Here is an 18793-nt window from a genome sequence, read left to right on the forward strand (position 1 = left end):
AAACAACTTAGATAAAATTTAAAATATCAAACAAACAGAGGATGGTGCAGCTCACTGTCGATCCTGCTTCCTACACCACTGTAGCTGCTTGCTACATATCTCCCTCTCTGACCAGCCCCTCAACACCGACCCCACCCCCCCCAAAAAAGTGATGAATTACACCAGTAATTACAAAGAAACAACCCTTTGAAAATGCAGTGGAGAGACAATGGAATCCGGAGGAATTCCTGGCTATACAAATGCAAGTTTTTTTATTCACTAATATATGTAACACTTCAGTTGTTAATACATTCAATATCAACACCACATGCATGTGCAGCATTTTGTTTGTGGCAACACAAACTGTGGATGCATGTGAGGAGCCAGGTAATTTTGAAGGATTTTACAACACTACAGGTTGAGTAGGACAGACTCAGGTGGAAATAAAAAAATTAAAGAACATGATATACAGAATTATTTTTTCCTTGGTTGAGAAATCCAGAAGCAGGAGTCACAGTCTTAGATACAGTAAGCTACTTAAGACGGAGCTGAGCAAAAATTCCTTCATTCAAAGTGTGGTGAACCTGTGAAATTCTCCACTACAGAAGTGTGTAGAGGCCAAGTTTCTGAGTATATTCCAGAAAGGGTTTTATTTTTCCTTAGATTTTTAAAGGCATCAAAGGGTATGGGGAAATCGGGGCTATAGTATTGAAACATCATATTGAATGGTGCAGCAGGCTCAAATGGCCTTCTCCTGCTCTTAATTTTCATATCAATGAACCATCCTGCTTCCTCCAACGACTAAGAAAGAGTTAGGTAGGGATTCTATAATTCTAGATACTTTCTTAGTTGTAAAGGTATCAAGGGGAGGGGGAGAAAGCGGAAATGTGGCACTGAGGTTGAGATCATATGGAATAGAGGAGTAGCTTGATGGGCTGAATGGCCGACACAGTGGTCTTGGAAGGATGACGGGGCCGGGCGCGCATGCGCGCCAGCGCTGCCCGTTTGTTTACACGGAGTGCGTGCGGCAGCGATCACGTGAGCGGATGACGTGTGCGCGAGGTGCCGAGGCCCTGCTGGCGAGGCGAGGATTCAGGTGAAGGGAAGCTCACAGGTGAGCGAACGGGTGTGCGGGTCCAACTCTCCCGGTCCAGGGGCGGGCTTCTCAAATCAGGCCGACAGCGGCGTCGGCGGGGGTGATTGAACGGAACCGCTGATTGACTGACTGGCAGGCAAGCCAGGCCCGTCTTGGCCCGGCCCGCCCTGCCGCTTTGTCCCTGTCCTCCCTCGGCCCGGCTGACGTGAGGTTGTCAAGGCCCCATCGCACAAGAGAGACAGAGAGCGGGTTGTTGACGTCTCGGAACGGAGCGTGGTTGTTGGGAGTGGAGATGGGAACTACCGCTTTGATTGGCCGGCTGCTGAATGAGAGACAAACCCCTCACCGAATTGGACCGCGCGTCGTCATGAGAAATGGGCGGGGTTATCTGATGGGCGGGCGGGTGGCGAATCAGGTGTCGAGTAGGGCGGGCTGCTACGGCCCGGGATGAGGCGGGGCTTGATTTTCCAGTCAGTATCAACCGAGTCGTCTGAGAGCTGGGAAGATGCTTTTGCACAGTACTTTTTCACCACCACCTCCCCCCCCGCCCCTCAAACTCCTCACAATTCCTTCCCCGACCTTACTTCGTTTAATTATTATTTCACAGGGAATATGCGGTTACATACTTATTGTGACAAGGATTTGTTATTTGACGTCTAATCTAATCTGGCCAGCTGCAAATCATAAGCTCAAACCCACTAATAAATTTTCGTTCTGCAAATGTACCAACTTTAATGGACTATTCAAAAGGATAGGAGGGTTTCCACGTTAATTTTGATCTTCACAAGTAGGTTGTTTTGAAAACTTGGACTATCCACTATGAAAAAAATGAGATTCTCTTGTTTTACATTTAGGAAATTGTTTCCTTATTTTGAGTATGGAGGTTTTGCAATGGAAATTTCATAAAATACCTACTCATAGCTCTTTGGAAAATCACCTCTCAAATGGATAATTTTCACTGTTCTCTATTGCATATTTCATGTATATGTGATGCATTCTAATAGTATTCTATATTCCATAAAGAACACGCTTCCACCAATTTGTCAAATGTTCATCTGGTAATAAGTTTTATTAAACATCTGAATATTGGATAATGTTACTTCTTACCATCTTCATCTCTTAACATTTTGAGTTTTGTTGAAACATAGATGCTTTTTGACTTGCACTCATCTGGAAAATTTACAAGACCAATATAATAGAGAATAACATTTTATATTATAGGAGGAGAATGCTGATTGGTTGGCAAGTAGTCTCTGGTCAAGGCATTGCCATGGAGAACGCATCAATTACAGTTTGATAGAATAGAAATCTTCAGTCTTGCCCAGCTATAGGTATGATTTAAAACAAGCTAGTAGTAGATTTCCACTTGTAAAGAAAAGATTTTGGTATGCTTGATACATAAGAAACTATGTACTTTTTCACTGTGTCAATTAAGAGTGAAATGAAATGCAGCTGAAATTGTGACTGTTATATTGTGATCATGGGTACTGAATCATTTGGAATCAAATGCAAGGCAAAATCAGACTGTGCTGTGAAATCCTGACATACCGTTAATCATAGAACTTCAATTGCATTCTCTCAATTACCACGCAGTAATAACCTAACATTCTACCTCAGCCAGAGTTTTAAGTTTATACTCCATTCACCGCTCTAGTTAGAGGTTTAGAAAGTTCTGTTTTCACGTAGTGAACACTGAAATTTAATTATTGAAGAATGAATTGAACTCAAGGACAACTTAACGTAAAGCCTGTAGTATTTTTTGGTTTTTTTTCATACTGTGTTAATGTTATGCTTAATTAGCATAGTGAATCCCTGTTCCAAATATAATCCTGTTAATTATAAGAACACGGACCACCACTACTACCTTTTGAAGGTAATTAAGAATAAGAACGTAGAAATTAGGAAATGAGAAAAGACCAAGATCCACCTGTGGGTTCTTCTACCACCCTCATAGTTGCAAGTTACAGTAATAATAAATTTGGAAATTGAGCAAGAGATTGATCACAGTAATCAATCTACAACAGACCCAGACTTGACACAAGAAAAACCCCCTACCAAGTGATATCTTAAATTATTTGTATGACGCATTCCAAAATGTCATTTTCTGAAAACCATTTGAATTTATGTTTAAGTAATTAGTACTATTTCCACCGTCTCTATAAGGAGTCTGTTACCTCTGTTGATCATTTGCTCATGGAAACAGTATTCCCTCAAATTAATTTTGAATTTAAATCCAGCATAGGCCATATCCCCTAGTTCTATGTCTGCCCAATGTGAAATTGCTCCTCATGGCCTACATTATCTGGATTTTTTTAAAAACAATTCCAAGAAGATCATTTGTGTCACCCTCTGACTCTTTTTTCTGTCAGAATATACCCAATCTATTTAAATTCTTGCTGTAATTCAAACTGTCCGATCTTGCAAGCAATATTTTGCTCTCTTCTGTACTGTATTGTGAGAAGCATAACTCTACTTAGTATTCTCAGAGTGGTTGCGCCAATGATTTTATCTCCATATTGTTAATATAAGGGAACCCAATTACTATCATTCGAATTATACTCCAATACTAATTTGGTAGATTCCTGCCTATTATTTTTAGGGTAAATTGCTTGGATGCCAGTTTCATGAGAAAATAAGTTTGTAATCTGTGTTTGGATGAAATGGTCCATTTTTAATGTTGAAAATCTGATATCTGGGTACTTTTTGACATTCATTTTTTAGCTGATGTAAGGAGACAGTCTCGGTGCTTTTGTGTGGAATTTTTCTGCAGTCTAGATTCCTTGTCCAGGAAGTATTGGAGATGGTGCCATACCTAACAAGGCATCACGATGAATCTTCTGCAGTACAGTGGGGTTGAAATGCACTCTACTGATTGTTCATGAAAATGCAGATCTTTTGGAATACACTTTGAACATAAAGACCCGCTAATAGCAGTATACAGTGTTTTTAATATTTAGTTAGCTACATGCAAGTTTCTTTACCAGTGCTGTTAGTCAGCTTGACAAAACAATTTGCCACAATGTTTTGTGCCATCTCAAGGATGAAATTATTTATATTGATTTTCTATTTAAAGCTGTGGTATGCCTCTGATTTCAACAGTAATACGCTGTTTCCACACTATTATGATTCCTGACATTGATCCAGTTATAGCGTTCTACTCCTTGGCTACAGGGAAGAGGAATTTGCAAGAATTGGTGGATGTGGGTAAATTGGTCAAATTAAAATGAGAAATGATGATGTATGATCAAAATATTGTTTGCGTTTGCACCTATTAGATTAGATGTGTTATTATTTCAGGAACCAACATGGGTACTAATAAAGTTAAACTGAGAGGACCATAAATTAGTTATTGCATGACACCAAGCTTGAGGATTATGTATTGTGTGGAGTGACTGAGGGAAGAGTCCCAGTTGAAGCTTGGGAAAGAATGAGTTTTAAGTCAGATTCTTTGTAATATGTCTTGCATTAAGTACAATACAGATGTAGGTAGGCGTTCAGCAATTCAAGCCAAGGGTGTGCAGATAGGGCTACTTATGTACAGCTTAAACTAAGGCAGACTCAGGACAACAGTTGGTTTTACAGTGTCATTGAAACAAAGAGATCCTGACAGCAGTAGAGATTAGCCATAAGATATTGATTGTCAGACGCTTGGATTTTTCTCATATTTGTCTCAAAGTGCAGCAGGGTACTTAGAGCACCCTTGATGTGGGGAATTTTAAATTGAATTACAAAAATGCATTCTTCCACAAATGTATTCACAAGCACACATTCTATTGAAATAAGTGCTCTTATTTTTGAATCTCTCAAAAATGAGCAAATTTAGAACCCAATTCCAAATGAAATTGCTGCTAAAAATCTATCACAGATATCAAAGATTGAATAGGAACTGATGCACAACTGTGTTGTTCAAATGGCACATCATGAGAAGCTGCTGAACGTATTCAGAGCCTATCCATAGATTTTTAAAATTTGATTAGTAGTGATGAATGAACTCGATTTCCTCCAACTCCATCTTCATTAAAACAGTGTAGGAGCCCAAGCAGTGAGACATCAGAGTGAAATGGGATAGAGAGTTACAATGACAAGTGGCTTGACACTCCAGGTCAGTTAAGGGGACAGAATGGAGTTGTTCAGCAAAGTGATCACATGATCTGCATTTTTGTCTCCCCATTGTTAAAGAGACTACATTATTAGCATTAAATACAGTACTGTATAGTATGTTGTACTACAAGTAAATCAATATTTCCTCTGGAAAGAGTGTTTGGGCAAGAACTATGGAAGTGGAGGAATTGAAGGGATAGATGTTGCAGTTCAGCCCTTGAATGGGAAGATGCTAGTAAAGGAAAAGGGGTCTTGTGGCGAGGAAGGATGGACTGGGTTATAATTGATGGAGCAGTCGATTTGGCGTGTTGGAAAAGGAGGAAATGTATTTGATCTTAAATTTTATTGCTTTCAACTTGTCAGAAGGTGACAAAGTAAACTATTTCAGTTTACTTTTTTTTTCTGGGCCATCAAATTAATACCATTAAACGAATAAGACCAAGAGGTAAGAAACAAATTTTTATTAAACGTATTCAACATGGATCCAAGAATTTCCACCTGTATCATCTTAAATTTGAAAAATAATAGTATTGTGAATTCTAAAACTGAAACATATTATGTACTACATGACAGTTATATTGAGACTGTCATCCAGCTCATCAAAACCTGTAATCATGCCCTAAAGATGTACGAAACTGTCACTCAGCATTATTGTACATGTTCATCTGTGAGTATTTCCATAGCTAAAACTCTAAAATTGAAACTGTCTAACCATGGCCCTATTTCAGAGCAAAATTCAAACCAATATTTTAATTCCAAATTAAGCTACGTTGGTAAATTTAGATGTTTCACCTCACAGAGAGTAATTCCTTGCTGGCAAATTTGCCTAACAGTCCATAAAAGTGCAGGCACAAGGATTTTTGCATTACGAATTGAAAATAATTTGTGCAAATAACCCCAAGAGTTAGTAACTGTATGCAGTTAGCAGTTTATTTTGCCTTAGGCAGAATTGAATCTGCCAACATTTTGACTGACCTATGAATTCTCATGCTGTCTATAAAATTGTGTAAGAAATGTGAAAGCAAAATCATCATTTAAAAATAAATAATTTAGGAAAACGTTTTGAAAGGGAAAGCAGTGTTCATGATATTGCATTCCTACATGCATGATCCAGATTTGGGTGGGATGGAATAAGTACCTTTAATTAAAAATTAATTATTTTAAGAGAGTTTATTTAACATTGGGTCAATTTGATATCATTGGATCTTAAAATAATTGCTGTAAACATATGTATAACTGCTCTAAGATTCATTGTTCAAGTGAGAATCTTATACTCCCAATTCTTAAATGTCAACAACTCTAATTTAACACTAAAAAGTACTTTGTTCCGTGAATAACAAAAACAAATATGTATGATTATTTCAGCATTCATCCAATAAAATGGTGCACTGTCACTTTTTTAATACAGAAATTGGCGTAAGTATCATAGCAATTTCAATATGAGCAGTATCAATATAGGCTGTGAATGTGGTTTGACTCTGTACGTAGACAAATCATAAATCTTTCCATTTGTTAAGAGTTTCCCAATTGTTGAATGCAGATATCCTTAATTCTAAAAATAAATTATAATTATGGATGTTTTAATTATTTCAGTGCATTATATAACTTGTTGTTTTTTCTCACTCATGGAGTTCTAACCCCCACCCGACCGCATTTAGTTCTGTCACTATAAAATGTTCGCAATGGGAAGAAGTCAGCCCAAACATGATCTTCAAAACTAAGAGGAAAGATCTGAATTGGAAGCTTATGGATTTGATTTGTGTTATAGACTTATACAGTACGGAAACAGACCCTTCTGTCCAACTCGTCCATGTTGACCAGATATCCTAAACTGATCTAGCTCCATTTGCCAGCATTTGGCCCATATCCCTCTAAACCCTTGCTACTCATATACCTATCCAGAATCCCTTTAAATGTTGTAATTGTACCCACCTCCACCTCCTCCCCTGGCAGCTCATTCCATCCGTGCACCGTGGAAAAAGTTGGCCCTCAGGTCCCTTTTAAAGCTTTCACCTCTCACCTTAAATGCATGTTTTGACTCCCTTAACCTGGGAAGAAGACCTTGATTACTGACCTTATCCATGCCCCTCATGATTTTATTAACCTCTATAAGGACACCCCTCAGCCTCCGACACTCCTGGGGCAAAAAAGCCCCTGCCTATTCAGCCTGTCCCCAAAATTCAAACCCTTCAATCTCGGCAACATCCTTGTAAACTTGAAAGAGTTCAGAAAAGATTTAACAACAGCTTTCCAATAGCAGGGAGACCAGAATTGAATGCAGTATTCTAAGAATGGCCCCACCAGTGTCCTGTACAGCCACGACATGATGTCCCAACTCCCGTACCACATGCACCGTCCAGTGGGGTAAGCGTGCCAAACGCCTTCTGTACCACACTGCCCACCTGCAACTCCTTTCAAGGAACTATGCGCCTACACCCCTAGGTCTCTTTGTTTGGCAGCATTCCCCAGCCCTGGTTTGCCTTTCCCAAATGCAACATATTTACATAAATTAAACTCCATCTGCCATACCTTGGCCCATTGGCCCATCTAATCAAGGCCCCTTTGTACTCTTAGATAACCTTCTTCACTGTTCACCAATTTTGGTGTCAACTGCAAACTTGCTAACCAAACTTCCTATATTTACATCAAAATAATTTATTTAAGTGCGAAAAACAGTGGACCCAGCACCGATCCTTGTGGCACACCACTGGTCACAGGCCTCCAGTCCAAAAAACAACCCTCTGCAACCACACTGCTTGCAATGATTTGAGGCTTTAATTTTGACCTTCAATAAGACTGCTTTGCTTGACGTTTAATAGTTAACAAAAGGTTTCTGAGGCTAAGACTGACCTTTTTGAGTGTTGACATGACATTAACAGTTTTCCAAAATCATGTTTAACATATTTATTGTTTTATGTTTTGAACAGTACATGCTTTCATCTACAATGGAACTAGCAACTAATTTTTTTCATGTGGAATTCCCAAATTTTACAAATACTCTACTACAGAAGTTAAACCAACAGCGTCAAGAGGGACAGTTATGTGACATTGCCATTCAAGTTCAGGGCCATTTATTCAGAGCCCATAGGGCTGTTCTTGCTGCCACTTCACCTTATTTTTGTGATCAGGTACTACTGAAGAACAGTAATCGAATCCTTCTACCAGATGTAATGAATCCAAAGGCTTTTGAAAATGTTTTGTTGTTTTGCTACACAGGAAAACTTGTACTACCAGCCACTGACATTGTTAGTTACTTAACAGTGGCAAGCTTTCTTCAAATGTGGCATGTTGTAGATAAGTGTACAGAACTTTTAAAAGTGTGCCCAGCAGTTCATTGCCGGAAGTCTAATCACTTGAATGATCATCAGTCACCCAGCAGCAGCAATTTCAATGGTTTGGTAGAACCTTCAGAACTTGGGGCTGTGGGGCAGCCTGAGTTTCATAAAAGTTTGAATGGGAGTTCAAAAGCTGAAAATGGCGAAGAGAGTCCCAAAGAGGATGATATGTCACCGCCCCAGTTAATGGATCATGACAACCTTCCTAGCAATTCTTCCGGAGAACATGATCATTTAAGTGCAGAAATGAGCAGTCAGGATGGTGAGGAAGGAGCAAGCGATACTGTAGAGTATCCATACACCAGGCCAATCTATAGTCGACCTAGTATAATGCCTCACAAGCGGTGGGTGTATGTGAAGCAAGAAAAGTTTGAAGAGGATTACGGTGATGGAACAACATGCCCTACTGCTGAAGAGCAACGTATCTCTGAATCAGAAAATATTACTCAGGCTGAACCAGTGATCCAGTCTTCTAGCATTGATGACAGCTTTAATGTTGTTGCTGCCAAAACCCAGGAGATTTTTAAAGAAGGTCATGAGCATAGTTCTTATGATGAGCAGGTTGATTACTATGGTTCATCACTGGATGAATTTTCAGCTGACCGGGGAGAGATAAATGTCAATGGCCACCATCAGGACCCTTTAATGGCAGCTGAAATGCAGGTGAATCGGTTGCCAGGCTATGGTGTTGAAGCTGAACTAGGAACAGGTGTCAGTGAAAAGACCTCGCACTCTGGTTTCACAGCTGTTGTTTACAAACTTTACCCTTGCCAATGTGGCAAAAATTTTACTCACAAGAGTCAGCGAGATCGGCACATGAGCATGCATCTAGGTCTTCGGCCTTATGGCTGTGGTGTTTGTGGTAAGAAATTTAAAATGAAGCATCATCTTGTTGGCCACATGAAGATCCACACTGGCATTAAACCCTACGAGTGCCACATCTGTGGTAAGAAATTCATGTGGCGAGACAGTTTTCATCGTCATGTGACATCATGCACTAAGCTGTATCAGGTACCTGATGTTCGCTGACAAAGCTTATGGGCCAACTGGCTCAATGAATGATATAAGGTACTTTATGTAGTGAAGACATTTCAAGTGCTTTTGACTCATTCAGTGGTGTTCTCATATCCAGTAGAAAATCAACAGTCTCAGTAGTGACAGCCTGGGCGTCAGTTGAACTGTGTTGGTGCCATGACAACACTTACTTACTTAACCAAAACATTTTTCCAGTCGTGTTACTTTTAAGTATTGCACAATTATGTTGTCTTTGGTGGATTGAAATGAAGAGTTGAGCCTTACATATAAAAATGAATGGAAAGAAGAAAAAGCAAAACCAAGAATAGACTTTGAATGGTATTTTGCTAATGTGTTGTAAGCTCCATTTGCACACCAATACTGTTGAGTTAGACTGGGAGTATTATGTGTAGAAATGCTGTTCAACTCACAAAGGCAATTCTTTGTAACAGAGGATTGAGGTAGCAGCTTAAAGTGACTTTGGTTTCCATGCAAGTAATTCAAGGTAAAAGTGAAAATGACTACAATCAATTGCTGTTGCAGAGGGTCTGTGTGGACACGACAGACCAAATGGCCTCCTCCTGTTCTACAACCAATCTAGGACTTTATTCTCAAAGGCTGAAAAGGGCACTGTTGTGGCAATTCCATTTAATTTACTGTGTTCTTGAGCCTAATTCTCAAAAAAAAATTATACCTGGGTCTTGTGACTTCGCAGTTAGCTCAGACCCCTGTTGTTAATTAATTCTAAATGTGATCTGTATGAGTAGGCCACATATCGGTTTGCAAACAGCATAGAAATGCAAATTACAATAGTCATTAAAACTTCTGAACTTTCAAAAGGACTTTTTATTTCGGATGTTGGATGATGAGAGCAACAGTTCAGGAAAAAACTTTGAGTAATATTGGAATATTTGACATAGTTGCAGTGCAAACTTCAGACTTGGCTTGGTTGATACCGGCTTTATGTAATTAAGTGTGCAGCGGATTGACAGTAACAAAGGTAGTCGATTGATAGGTATTTTTTATTTATATACTGTATATATTTGCAGTTGTTATATCTTCGGCAGAGTAAATATTGAACACAATTATTGGATAATGATTATCCGTCAGTCTTATTGGTGGTTTAAATAATCAATTATTAGTCTGATAAGTAAAAGATTCCTTTCAATTAAACATTGCTCAGACAGACGTAGTCTCTTGAAACTGTGACCCAATAATAAGACAAACATTTTTTGGAGGAAAAAAGATTGCTTTCTAGCAACCAAAGCCTAGAGTGGAGGATTCAATGGAACAGCTTTTGGTCCAATCAGTAGATAATTAATATCCTTGTATGTGTGTATAGGGAAGTATCTAAAGTTCATTGTTTTCTTGAAAATGGCCAGCGATGTTCTCTAGGAAGGAAATACTTGTCAATTGCACATCCATTCAGTGATTTCCATTGCCATAATTAGGCTGTAGGACTAAAGGGAGTCTGGGTATGAAATACCTGTACTTTGGGATTTTAGATTGCAAAAGACTGCAAACAGTTGAATTTTAATTTGCAATAATTGTAGCAATAGTTTAGCTATAAACTACCTTGACTCTGAAGTGATGCGATCAACATATATAATTGCAAATATAGCGCCTCCAATCTGCTACAGTTTTACAACATTTCCAGAAAGAAATAGTATAGTCATTCCTCCGTATCCATGAGGGTTCCATTCCTGAGAACCCCTGCAAATGATAATTCACGAGTGCAGAGCTCGTGAAAAAAAGGTTAAAATATAGCAAAAAATGTGATTTTTGCCCACATGTTGATTTTTGTTAACTTATTTTTTAGCGTGAATATATGAATTCTCAATTTGTGATTTTGTGGATACAGAGGATTTCTGTTATTGCAAGTGGTCTCTATAGAGGACTGCCACTTGTGTATTCATATCCATTCATCCTCAGTAAATTGAGTCTTTAGGCTGTTTGGCTCTGAAACATGTTGATGGGAATTTGAAACTAGATATTAATCTGATGCCTGAGCTTGGAACTTTAGAATGCCATTGTTAATGGATCAGCCAGATTGATTTGTTGGTAGGATGTGGAAAGATAGGTTTTTCAGCGGGGATCGGTTGACATTGACCAAATGGATGAGCAGCAGCAAGCTTACCAGTATCCTCTGCTGATAAGTTGCAGAATTGTAAACTATCCAAAATTTAGGAATGTCCTAATACAGATTTGATGGTTTCTAACTTTGCCCAGATTTTCTGGCATTAGTAAAGTGGTGTGTGCCATAAGAGGGAAAGAACATGTTATCCATAATTGGTTCCTGCCCGTTATCAAGAGTCTAAACTGATTTGCTTTTTAAAAATTCAACCTTTGTGAATCACATCAATATCTTAAGTTGAATGGCGAACTTGAAGGTGAAATAGATAGTCTAAATTATAAACTTGTCATGGATTTTAAACCAGGCATAAAATTGGCATTGCAGATTGCCTAACCCCACCATACGAGAAGGCAGCTAAATTCCCTGGTGTTGGCTTGAATGGATATGAAAATTGGGCTGTTTCCCTAGCAGATAACAAACCTGAAATATCAGGCTCTCGGCCAAGTAGCAAGCTTAAAGTTTACTCCATTGTATTTCAATTAAGGATTGCTGCTCAGCTTCAAGTACTGAAACTTCTAATGGCTGATTTCTGTCAATACACACATTGGATCACATAAAGCATTATTGATATGAATGACCTGAGTCTGCCCTTCCAGTACCAGCAGGATTTATCAAATGTCACGGACAATGTGATTGGTATGAATTGGAGTGAGAAAGAAGGGATCTGTTTGTGCCTTGACAATTAGAGAGAGACTGAAGTGTTGTTTAAGCTTTGAATTCCATTGCATGTCCTTTCTTGTAACTAGTTAATTCTGGAATAAAGCTACATGCCTGCCAACTTTATTTGAACTTATTCAACACTTTCTCCACTATACTCCAGGTCAGAATCATACAGGCGTGCATGATATAACTCTTTTCTTCTTAAAAAAAATAAGGACCCTGAGAACAAAATGCCCAACACAGTTTATATCCCACCACTACTTTTTCGACATTAACCGCAGGCTAATTGCAGAGCAAAGGCCAACAGCTTTTGATTCATTTGTATATCTTAATAATTTATTTGTGAACACAAAATTAGTCTAGTAGTGATTTATAAAATGCCATTTTAAAAATATACAGTCCATGAAGGTACTGGATTTCTGTTGTCAGTAGTACATGGCTAAGTGATTTAATATTATGAGACTTAATTCCTTATCTTATTTTAAACCTGTTTCCATTAGACCTTATCAAAACAATTCTTATAATCACTTACTCGCTACTGTGTTTCACTGAAAAATTCCAGCAGGTTATCTTTACTTGGGGTTTCTTATTAGAAAGTACAAACTTGACATTTGGCAAATCTTTGCATACTTGATCAGTGACCCAGTTTCTTTCTTTCTTTCTTCCTCTATCTCTCGCTTGCTCTCTCTCGCTTGCTCTCTCTCGCTTGCTCTCTCTCGCTTGCTCTCTCTCGCTTGCGCTCTCTCGCTTGCTCTCTCTCGCTTGCGCTCTCTCGCTTGCTCGCGCTCGCTCTCGCGCTCGCTCTCGCTCTCGCTCTCTCTCTCTCTCGTGCTCTCTCTCTCTCTTCTTCTCCCCCCACCCCCCAACTGAGGGAAATAGCGCCTGCATACAACACTCCAAATACTCTGCTTCACACTTGAACTTTAATGATTCTGTGTGAATGTATTACAGGTAACTAAACTGTCCTGAAACGAGTGGCTTCTTCATTATGATAATCTGCACCTAATTGCACAAAGCTAGTTTTGTCGCATTGTCTTATTTCAGATATTGTCCTTATTTGATTGATACTCTGCATGTTTCTGACATCTTTTGATGATTTTTACAACAATGAGAATAAAATGTGATTGCCCCCCCGCCCAAAACACCTGCTTGTTCTCCGTTGCTGAAACAGGTTTTGTTGCTGTCACTGGTCACATGGTTACCATTCTATTCTGGCTTTGATGTTTTAATAAAGATCTGTAGCTCAGGTTGTGGTTGGAGTTGTTGGCTGGTTCACTGAACTGACTGGTTTTCACGCAAGTATTTCATCTCCCTTGTAGGTGACTTTGTCAGAGCTGTGTAGCCCCCGTTGAAGCGCTGTTGTTCTGTCCCACTCTCAATTTATATGGTCCGGTCTGTCATGGTGGGCAGTCTTGTTTGTTTGGACTGTAGTGGTATGTAGATGGGTGCCCACCATGACAGACTGGACCATGTAAATTCAGAGCGGAACAGAACAACAGTGCTTCAGCGGAGGCTACACAGCACTGATGAAGTCACCGAGAAGGGAGACGAAATGTTTGCATGAAAACCAGTTCGGCAAACCAACCAAAAACTCGATTCTGGCTTTGTCAAAAGTCACACGACGCCAGGTCATAGACCAACAGGTTTATTTGAAATTACAAGCTTTTGGAGCGCAGCCCCTTCACCAGGTGCAGTGAGAGAGGAGAGCGCACAGACACAGTTTATAGGCAGAGAGATCAAAAGATCACACAACTGGTGTGTGTGCAGTGTCCGATAATAAGTCTCTGCAGGTGACTAAGAATATTAGACAGTGAGTAAAATGTTTATAAAGTCAATGTCAGTGCTGTACTGTCATGACAATCAGGCAGAGCGATAGGAATATGCAAAAGGTGACATCTTAAGTCAAATGCTAAATTGTAGGTGCGATGTCTTGTTCAGAGTCTGTCTCAGAATTTTCTAGAATTGGGCTGGTTTTATTTCGAAAGCAGGAATTTATAAGATGCCACACTGACTGACTGTTGCTAGAAATCGTGTAGTTTTTTTGAGCAAAAGAAAATGTATCTGCAAATAAACAAACATCGTGGATGAAATGATTCGCCCCATAGATATGTGTGTGTGTGTGTGTGTCTGTGTGAGAGAGAGAGAGAGGGTTTGTGTGAGTGTGTTTGTGTGAGAGAGAGTCTACCTTAATTAGTTGGTACGGATTTGATTTACTTCTTACACTGTCACTCTCGCGTGCACTCTACACTCTCTCGCGTGCGCGCGCTCTGTCTCTGTCACCCTCTCTCACATACACACGTACACACATACACACTCTCTCTCTCATTCTCTCACTCTCGTGCATGCTCACTAACTCACTCACTCTCGTGGACACATACATATAAATCTATGTTTGTGCAAAGATGTTTGTTTATTTGCAGGTACGTTCTATTTTGTTCAAAAAACACAATTTGTAGCCACAGTTGGTCAGTGTGGCATTTTATAAATTCCTGCTTTCAGCATAAGACCAGCCTGATTCCAGGTTAAAACTCTTGAGACAGACTCTGAGCAAGACTTCACGCCTACAATTCAGTGTCTGACCTGATATGTCACCTTTTGTGTGTTCATATCGCTGTGCCTGATTGTCATGACAGCACAGCACTGACTTTGACTTTATAAATGCTTTACTCACGTCTAACACTCTTGGTCATCGGCAGAGACTTCTTATCTGACACTGCACTCACACCAGTTGTATGATCTCTCTGCCTATTAACTCTTTGTCTGTGTACTCAACTCTCTCACTGCACCTGACAAAGGGGCAGTGCTCCGAAAGCTTGTGTGATTTCAAATAAACCTGTTGGATTATAACGTGGTGTCGTGTGACATCTGACTTTGTCTACCCCAGTCCAACACCAGCACCTCCACATCATACTGGCTTTGCAAATGCCATTGATGCCATCACAATGGATATATTACTGGAGTAATACCTTTGTATAATATGATATTAATATTGGAAAAAACTGGTTGGGGTGTACTGTAAGTAACATTGGAATAATGAGCGGCTACATTTTCAACTAAAACTTGTTTACACCTTAACAATATTTTGAATCTGTTACTATTCCATCATTTCCCCTTATTAGCCATTTTCATCTTTATTTGAAATAATCTAAAATTAAATGTATTAAAGGTGGTAAGTAAACATGCACTGATTTATTTTATTAGATTACAGAATTTTAGTTTATCAGATTTTGAAATTGATAGTTTATTACACCATAGAATAATATAATTGATTTTAGACTTTTTATATATAATAAAAATGATGAGTTAAAACAGTTGTTGTTTTCCAAGGCATAATTGACTGACTGGTTACCAACAAAAGACTTATTGCAGAAATGTAGAAAAGCATACTTTGAAGCATTTGATCAGTGAATTACAGTAGTTGCAATAATTGACATAATCATCTTTTGAAAGACATTCTCGCATTATAACTTCAAAAATGTGACCTTTTCTGTGATAAATATTCAGTATAACTCCATACAGTGAGTTTCCAACAGTTATCTTGTCTATGTAAAGGCTATGTAAAACTGTGTGTTAAATTGTACTACTACCAAATATCAGATGTAAAAGTTTCAAGTGCTAGCTGCAACAAACTTAGGTTGTGTGAAATGTATTTACGATAGATTTTATTTGATGCCAAGTGAAATTTCAGTGAATTTAAGAGTTACTCTCTATTGCACATCACTAGTTTGTCAGGTTTCCCATTGTGTTAAAGTATTGTTATTTATGTGTTAACATGGCTAAGCTTTGAAAGTCATTAGTTCAGATATCCACAAAAGGTACCATGCACGTCAAGCACATTTCTGGTACTGGGCTTGAGTCATTATGAATGACTAAGGGAATAATAGTGATGGCGAATTAAGGTATTGTATAGCGAAATGCTCAGAATGTACTATTTTGTGATTGTTGCTTGTGTACTACGCTATATGTGACAATATAATCACTGAATATAAGGTGGTAAATTTAAGCTTTTGTTTCATAATTGCACCTTTGGTTCTAAATCCTGGTTCTTTATTTTGATTAGATATTACAAAATGTATATAGCACTGAGCCTCAACCTGAGTGGATAAATAGCATTTTTGATTGATTTTAAAGGTCAAGTAACAAGAAGGTAATTCTTCCTTATTTTGTTAGTATGATGAACAAAAAGACCTGTGTAACTTTGCTGTCTAACATAATGTTATGAATAAGTGATGTTTATATGATTGGCCTTCAAACTACTTTGTTTCCTTTGTAATTTTCTTCAACCTATGAATCAGTAATGATGCTACTAATTTGGTGCATGTTATAAAAGGACAAGAATAAGCTAACATTTTGCCTCTGAAAAACCTATTTAGTACCTTCCTTAATTTCTTTGCTTGGAAAACAATTTCAAAATATGTTTAGCAATGGGACTACCAGTTACATAATATACATAATACAAGCCAATTGCAAAAAAAGTAAAGAAGTTGTGCATTGAGGAAATTTTGACATGTAATGCATCTTGTCATTTGACCTTTCTAGCAAAATGCGAAGCAAAGATTGCAATTTATTTGAAATATTGCAGTTCTCCAGTACCAGTGTGTATTAGAAAATATTAAAAAAGAAACATCAAATTGATATTGTCTTCAAATCTAGTTTTAAAATCAAGCGGGTCACTACATGATATTCTCTGTTTGTTTAACCTATGTCAATTAGGTTTTCAGATATAAATGGTCATTCTTTCTGAACAATTGATATCGAAGTTGTTTATTAACTGTTAAGTCACAAGTGTTCATGTTTTGTCTAATGTTATTTAAAAAGTGCTGTCAATGTGAATTTACACTGAAACTAACCACAATAATGTCAGCTATTATGTGAATCTACTTTTTTTCTTTTTGTGGTTTATTCTTCTCTTTATATTCTGATAAGTATACAGTATATGGCTTGTTTATTTAAATTGCCAATGCTGTGAGTATTAACTTCTTCTCATAGAAGAAACTGTGATTGTTTGTATCACTACATATAGTAAAATAAATGTAAACTGACTCGGATGATTTGCTTGCTGGCTTGTTCCAATTTTTTCCCAAAATAACAGGACTCTGTTTATATCAGAAGAGCCACATAAAATTTATTTCCTTTTTTCAAATTTGTGGCAAAATTTGAATTGAAAAGAAATCTGGTCTTTGGTTTAGATTATGTCAAGTTCTCTAATATGTATTTAATATTCGTTAAACTAGAAGAATTAAACTTAGAGGGAAAAATTTAAGGATAAGTCTTGGCAGAGCAGTTTAACTAAGTGGAATGTTCCTTCCAAATGATGTAGGAAGTCAGGGTGACTGTGCAGGAAGAGTCTATGGCGGCAGCTACTCAAAATCTGCGCTTTGAAGCTGGACCGGTTGTTGGATTCACCGGAGCATCCACAAGACTGAGATTTTTGTGGAAAGCACATAAAGTAAAGTGATCACACTGCAGGTATAGAGTGCATGGGCAGAAACTTAATGGGTGAACACCAACCAGGGGAAATAATACCAGGTAGATAGCACAGGAGTCCCCTGGGTCCAGGTCCCCTGCTAATAGATATTTTCATTGCGGATACTACTGGGGGAGGTGGCTCTCACTACATTTCCCTGAGAGACCAGGACCACAGTGTTGCAAATGGCTGCATGGGTGAGGGGTGGAATGGGTACAAACAAAAACGTTGAAAGCAATAGGGATAAGGGATTCTATTGTCATGGGAACAGATAGATGTTTATGCGGCTGCAAACACAGCACCAGGATGGTCTGTTGTGTGTCTAATGCCAAGGTCAAGGATTTGAATGTGTGGCTGCAGAACATTCTGAAGTGGGAGGGTGAACAGCCAAAAGTCATGACCCATGTTGGTACCAATGATATAGGTAGAAGGAGAATGGAATCCTGTAAGCAGAATGTAGCAAGCTAGGAAATAAATGGCAGGACCTCAAAGGTAATAACTCAGGATTATTCCTCACGTCACATGCTAGCGAAATCAAGAACAGAAAAATAGATAGGATGAATATGTGGCTGAAGAAATGGTATACGAGGAGGGATTTAGATTCCTGAAGTATTGGGACTGATTCTGGGAAAGAAGAAACCACTTCAAATTGGATGTGTTGCCCCCCAGGACAGCCGGATTGTTATCCTTGCAGGGATAGAGTAGCAGGAGGATGTGAAGCTGAGCTGGTAGATGCAAGAAATGGAAACAAAGATGAAAATAAAAGGTAAAAAATTAGAAAGCAAATATGGAAGTCAAGAGAAAGAAGGGTTATCAGCAAATAAAGCCCTATTCCAAAAAAGTTATGTAAAAATGTTAGCTACACACCTAATGGCCCTGCGTCTGAGTACATGGAGCATTTGCAATAAGGTGTATGAATTAACAACATAAATTGTTGGAGACATGACTACAGGGTGAACAAAATATCCAAGAATATTCTGTATTAGGAAGGACAGGTAAAAAGGAAA

General features: G+C 38.5%; 1 protein-coding gene and 1 long non-coding RNA gene across 3 annotated transcripts in view; both read left to right on the top strand.

Annotated features, from left to right (window-relative positions):
- Positions 1-1025: 1025 nt before the first annotated feature.
- Positions 1026-10364, top strand: zbtb43 (zinc finger and BTB domain containing 43). Its single transcript, XM_048613429.1, is given in 5 exon segments — positions 1026-1067; positions 1070-1093; positions 3846-3896; positions 3898-3927; positions 8104-10364. Coding segments are annotated over 5 exon segments (1584 nt in total). The 3' UTR covers positions 9541-10364.
- Positions 10365-15137: 4773 nt separating this feature from the next.
- LOC125486350 overlaps positions 15138-18793 on the top strand; it is a 28425-nt gene continuing 24769 nt past the window's right edge. For both annotated transcript variants that reach the window (XR_007265029.1, XR_007265030.1), the window contains exon 1: positions 15138-16466. This is a non-coding gene — a long non-coding RNA (uncharacterized LOC125486350). The remainder of the gene's footprint in view (positions 16467-18793) is intronic.

The sequence above is a fragment of the Rhincodon typus genome, chromosome 28 (assembly GCF_021869965.1).
Source record: "Rhincodon typus isolate 14 chromosome 28, sRhiTyp1.1, whole genome shotgun sequence".
Classification (NCBI taxonomy): Eukaryota; Metazoa; Chordata; class Chondrichthyes; order Orectolobiformes; family Rhincodontidae; genus Rhincodon; species Rhincodon typus.